The following is a 5,528-nucleotide window of genomic DNA, read 5'->3' on the forward strand; positions in this document are numbered from 1 at the left end:
CCCACACTGTGCGACAACAACGGCTCGAGCCGGTGAGGCGCGGCGACCTGTGAGACCCGCGGCGGCGGCAGGCAGCGTGCAGCAGCGTCCGCCTGCGATCGGGGGGATGGTCAACATCTGCAGGTGCACTGAGAGCTGCAGGTGGGGGCGCCGGGGTAAGGTCGTAGCTTAGGGGCAAGGGCGGCACTGGAGGGTTAGGTGAAGCAGCAGACCGGAGATAAAAGGAGTCCATCTGAGACAGAGTGGAAGGGTGCCAAAACACAACTTTCATAACATCCTGCTGCTAAGCCTCCAGATCTTCTGTTGGTTTTATGACGAGTAACACCCCACTAAAAAAAAACGAGTTTAGTAAAATTACTCTGGCACCCCAGCAATGTTGTCAAATACTGCGTTTTTAATCGGCGTTGAGCGATTGAGCGTGCTGCCGCCATCGGGCGCCAAAGAGCCGGCCAGTTTGTTGTCATCGGCAGGGTTCTCTGCCGGGGTAGTCCGGCCCGCGCTCCAAGAGTCGGATTAGAGATTCAGGCCCTCATTGATTTCAAACGGGGTCTGGTTATAACTCAGCGCTGGCCAGGCGCGCGCGGGCGCGGCGCGGGCGTGGCGGCGGCGGTGGCACTGAGCGCAGCCCCATCTTGGTAAAGAACAGAGCAATCAGTGCCCCTCCCCCTCGGCCCACAATGCCCCGCCGTGTGCGTCCCTTACATGTATTGGGAATCTCAAATGAGCCGCCAGAGCAGAGAACAGGTCCGTTCGTGGCGCGAGATTGAGCCGCAGGAGTGTGGCGGTGCGGTTGCCGCGAGCGGCGGAGAGTACGACCGAGAGTGACCAGGTGGGGCGCGGGCCGGCGCGGGCCCGGCGTGGCCACGGCGCCACAAACGGAGTGTCGCCGGTACGTGCCCCTGCCCCTCCCCTTCGCACGACAATTAATAAGGAGACAAGCCCCGACGTACCAATTATTGTTCAGCGATGAGGGTATGTTTTTGTTTTATGGGGGAGGGAGGGAGGGAGGGGTGTTGATATCGGCCCGAAAGGCGTTGCTGGGGAAGATGATGGGTCTATGTTTCGAAGGGAATATGATAAATCGAGCTTCAAAATGCTCTGGACATCTTCTCGTGCCTTAAATGTGTCTCCGTCTAGGCAGGCGTCTTCACCCTCCCTCTACTACCCGGCGAGGGAGGAACGTGTGTTTCTGGCTAGCGATTCCGGTCAGGAACTTTCTGTTCCTTTCAAGAAACCTTCTTATATGTTTCAATGTGGTGACAAGCAAAATGTCATTGACCAAAACCGTTATCAAAAGTACAGTTTTGGGGCGAAACTTTTCAACGTCACCTACCGTTTTCAGGTCGAGTTGGAGGGCTGGCCTTTTGTGGAGGATGGGCTCTTGAGCTGGAGCAGGACGAGCAGATAGGTTGCGACGGCGCCCACAATCTGTGTGGAGTGGGGAAGAGGCGAAAATTATATGGCTCTGCAGCTATTGACAGATTGTTGGCTCAAGTGCAACGTTTGCTCACCGAAACGATGACGGTTCTGTTCATGTCGAAGAGGCCGCAGTTGGTGAACGAGGTCTGCTGGTGCCTCAGCTGCACCGACAGAGCTTTCAGCTGAAATCAGAATCCCCTCCGACGCGTTGACTCTTTGGAAAATGGACGGAGCAAAAGGTGGGGGGGGGGGGCAGCGGTGCTCACCTGCTCATGCATCATGCTGCCGTACGGGACCGTGGAGCCGAGGTAGCCCATAAGCGCCCCGGTTCTGTCGGCCTGCGCCGAAAAAATATTGTGTTTTAATGAGAACAACAAGCAAAAGATACTAGCTAGTTTAGGACAGGTCAATTATTTGTTTTAAGGAAAGGTGGAAGAAGGGGGTGGGGGAGGGGTAGCTTCGATTTCAATTAGTGAGACCAAGGACGTCGCCGCCAAGGCCGAGTCGAGGTGAACGATGTAGAAAACCCGAAAACACTTTTAAGTTCCACATGACATTGATTAACCATTTGGTCGAGCATTTGGTCATAAATTCACGGTCAAAATTTGTACTAGGTACCATGACATCTCTCGCCCTCCAACAATTTTTATTTAATTTCGAGGTAAATCGATTACTCTGTGTAGTTGTAATTAATGGGTGACCTCTGACCTCGTAGGTCGCGGCCGAGGGTTGTTCGACCAGCATGACGATGCGGCTGAAGTGGAGGCAGGCGAACACTATCTCCATGAAGAAGCGCGTGTAGTCCTCGGGCGGCTCGGACAGCGGCAGCATGTGCTCGAGGAACAGGTAGCAGGTGATGACGAGGTTGATGAGCAACGCGACCATGTCCGTGAGCAGCGCCAAGCCGTAGCGCCGCGACACGGTCTGCGTGGCCTTGGCAAGAAGCGAGTGCGCGGTGGCCAGCCGGCTCACCGTCAGCGTCCCGGGCAGCACCACCGGCGAGCCGTGCGCGTCTGGGACAACAAGGGCTGCATTATTTGTGCTCGTCTTTAAAACAGCAGGGCCAGGATGTCGACGACGCGGACGTGCAGCCGCCCCCGCCGCCCACAGCGCTGGTGCACGTACCGCGGTGACCGGGGCGAGGACTGGCCTCCTCGAGGACCTGGTTGATGGCGGCCAGGCGCGTCTGGATGGCTTGCGCGTCGCTCATGTACAGGGTCTCGGACACAAAGCATGTGAAGTAGGTAACGTACAGGGGCATGTCTTCGAGGTAGTTGTCCTGTTCGGTCATGAACCACACGATCTTGTCGGCGACCAGGACGCTCAGCATGGCGGCCACCCAGGCTGCCAGCCACAGCTGCGGTCGCGGTGGTGGCAGCCCCAGCATGACGTCCACCTGTGCGCAGGACTCTATCAGGGGGCGCAGGACGACATCAGGGGGGGGGGCAGGATGATATCAGGGGGGCGCAGGATGATATAGGGGGGGGGGCGCAGGAAATGTTAGAGAGCAACTTTTTCACGGGAAATGTTCTTTGTCCTATTGTGATGAGCTTGACCCACCTCGCTGAGTAGATCCGCGTGCCGGATGTCGGCGTCCCTGCGCAGCCACGAGCTCGCGGCCGCGACGCCCGTGGCCGCCCACAGGGTAGTGTACTCGCACAGCGACACGTATGCGTCCGTGCGCTTGGTCCAGCGCACCTCATTGTTCTGCGTGACGGCCAGGAACTCTTCCACCGCCGAGTAGATCGTGTAGCCCAGGACGGCCGACACGAGCGCCACCGAGTAGCACAGCAACGCGCAAGAGCGCCGCAGCAGGATGGGCTGCAAGGATTCAGTTTCAGGCGCGGTTGTGAAGCGGAAAACACGGTATTTGTGGGAGATCGCATTTGAAAAATATATTTGTCGCACTGATGCAAGGGAGGACCGTCCATGTGTTGGATTTTCAGGGTGCGCTGTACCACCTACCTCGCTTCTAACCGTTCTCCGTGTTTTCAACGAGAAGTCTGACGCCCAGCCAAACGGCGATCCGAACACGCTTTTCAGGTCCTCGACTGACTGCAGAAAGGGCCTGGTGGCGGTGCCGGTGCCTGACTGGATCTTGGTGCGACCCGCCCCCGCCGGGGACCGCTCGACGAGGGGGAAGACCCCCAACAGCAGCCCCAGCCGGTGCAACCTGTCGCACTCACTAGACGTAAGTCACTAAATATTTTTGTCGATATCAGTAGTGCTAGTGCTGTCGCAACAACGTCCTATATCTAAGTAAGGCAATGCTGTCGTAATGATGACTGCTTTGTGTACTGACCACCGCCTGTGCAGGCCCATGGCGCATGTCTGCCGCCAGCGGCGTGAACCCTGCCCGCGAGCCGGCAGCCGGCACAGGGGCGCTGCGCAGGGGCACCAGCAACGACTGGCGTTTGCTTTGTTTACCTTGGCGTGCTGGCGGTCGTGGGGGGCAAAGGGGTGCGGGGGTACCTGCTGGGGCACCTTGGTGAAACGGAAGGGGGCGGCGGGTAAATCCCTGGTGCCTCGTTGAGGGCAGTAACTACTTCATCCCCCCCTCAGCCCTATTAGTGTAGTGACGTACGCTGCTAGCACCCGCTTGCCGTGTGCTGCGTGCGTGCCAAGCAGATGAGGGGCGAAAAAAATCAATTCAGGGCCATTACTTCCGTGGGAAGGGATTTCCTCCAGCAGACCTGTGAGCGGGGAGTGACAAACATATCACACAGCGCAGCCCGAGAAGTGTCAGGGAAACGTCAGGATGAAAACACGGGGTGTTTCTTCTATAAATAAGTAATAAATTTATTTCAGTGCGTCGCTGAGCTATGTACACAGTTGGTTATCCACAACTAAAATGGCCGTATGGAGGGGGGAAGGGGGTGATGGGGCTTCGGCCGTCGCGCCGCTGGAGGAGAATGACTATGACTTAGTAGCCGCCGTGGCCGCCGAGGCCTCCCAGGGAGAGGCCGCCATGACTGCTCAGGGAGGAGATGGACGAGTAGGACGAGGCTCCGCCATAGCCGCCGATGGAGCCACCGCCGTAGCCGCCGATGGAGCCGCCGCCGTAACCACCGTGGCTCAGGCTGAGCACCGGGGCGGCGTGCACCACGGGCGCGGCGTGCACCACGGGAGCGGCGACCACCTTCTGGACGACCTGCGGGTGCACGGCGTGGCCGCTGATGGTGACGACGGCGTTGAATCCGTTGTGGCCGTCGGCGGTGTAGTGGACGGTGCGCTTGGTGCCGTCGGGCTGGATGAGCGAGTACTCGCCCTTCACCACGTCGCCGTCGCGGATCTCCTTCTGGTCCTTGACGTCGCCAGTGTGGGCGTCCTTGACTCCGTAGGCGAACTCGTACTTCGGGTGCGCCTGCGAAGAGGGCAGGAAAGGGACTTGAACAGTGGGGGAAACGATGTCACCCGACGGGTGCCGCGGGGTCGTACTCACGATGGGCTCAGCCACGATGGCCTTGGAGTACACGGGCTGGTGGCTGATGACGGGCGCGTGGCTGATGGCGAGGGCGGGCGCGTGGCTGACGTGGCTGATGACGGGCGCGCTGATGGACGCGTACGAGCTGGCGCCGCCGTGGCCGCCGTAGCCGCCGCCGCCGCCGTAGCCCAGCCCGCCCAGGGAGATCCCGCCGCCGTACTCGCCGATGGGGGTGGCGGCGCAGGCGGCCGCCATGAGCACCACGAGGAACAGCTGCGGGGCAGAGCAGTGGTACAGCACAAACCGTCCGATTTGGCTTCAACTTCTTCAACTTCAAGTAGGGTTATCACGACTGCTTGTGCATAGCGAATGGCGAGGCACAAGTGCGACGTCACTCGTTGAACACTTGTTTTGTAATCGATCCCTCACACAAACACGCGGGAGGGCTCGGGCCCATGGGAGTAGGTGACCCTCCGCACGGACGGGCAGGGCCTCCTCGCCCCTGCAGCGCAGTGCAGTGGCCCCGCGACTCACCATGATGGTGAGGTTGACGGAGAAGAGGGGGGAGCGCGTGCGAGTCCTGGAGCTCGTCGGTCACAACTAACTTGGCCTGCCAGGTCGCCAGCTACCTTTATATATATAGATATGATTGGCGGACGGGGGGTCGGACCGTGGCGGGCGGGGG

General features: G+C 59.4%; 2 protein-coding genes across 2 annotated transcripts; both read right to left on the reverse strand.

Annotated features, from left to right (window-relative positions):
• Window positions 1–1,101: 1,101 nt before the first annotated feature.
• Window positions 1,102–3,748, reverse strand: LOC113218470 (uncharacterized). The gene is made up of 7 exons (XM_052276612.1): window positions 3,722–3,748; window positions 2,980–3,240; window positions 2,545–2,815; window positions 2,128–2,432; window positions 1,686–1,757; window positions 1,512–1,601; window positions 1,102–1,428 (listed from the first exon to the last, which is right to left on the reverse strand). The coding sequence occupies exons 1-7, from the start codon at window positions 3,746–3,748 to the stop codon at window positions 1,339–1,341; spliced, it is 1,116 nt and encodes a 371-aa protein (XP_052132572.1). The 3' UTR covers window positions 1,102–1,338.
• Window positions 3,749–4,193: 445 nt separating this feature from the next.
• Window positions 4,194–5,489, reverse strand: LOC127752072 (cuticle protein 8-like). Its single transcript, XM_052276613.1, has 3 exons — window positions 5,378–5,489; window positions 4,862–5,116; window positions 4,194–4,783 (listed from the first exon to the last, which is right to left on the reverse strand). Exons 1-3 carry the CDS (start codon window positions 5,378–5,380, stop codon window positions 4,343–4,345), a joined length of 699 nt encoding a protein of 232 aa, XP_052132573.1. The 5' UTR covers window positions 5,381–5,489; the 3' UTR covers window positions 4,194–4,342.
• Window positions 5,490–5,528: the final 39 nt, after the last annotated feature.

This window comes from Frankliniella occidentalis, unplaced genomic scaffold (assembly GCF_000697945.3).
Source record: "Frankliniella occidentalis isolate FOCC.00 unplaced genomic scaffold, Focc_3.1 Scaffold3663, whole genome shotgun sequence".
In the NCBI taxonomy this organism is placed as follows: domain Eukaryota; kingdom Metazoa; phylum Arthropoda; class Insecta; order Thysanoptera; family Thripidae; genus Frankliniella; species Frankliniella occidentalis.

Coding starts and splice junctions, on each gene's coding strand:
- LOC127752072 (XM_052276613.1), bottom strand. Junction 4,784..4,861: donor CCATCGTGGCTGAGCCCATC/GTGAGTACGACC, acceptor CCCTCTTCGCAG/GCGCACCCGAAGTACGAGTT.
- LOC113218470 (XM_052276612.1), bottom strand. CDS start 3,748: ATGCGCCATGGGCCTGCACAGGCGGTG. Junction 2,816..2,979: donor ACGCGGATCTACTCAGCGAG/GTGGGTCAAGCT, acceptor TCCTGCGCACAG/GTGGACGTCATGCTGGGGCT. Junction 1,602..1,685: donor GCAGCATGATGCATGAGCAG/GTGAGCACCGCT, acceptor TTCTGATTTCAG/CTGAAAGCTCTGTCGGTGCA.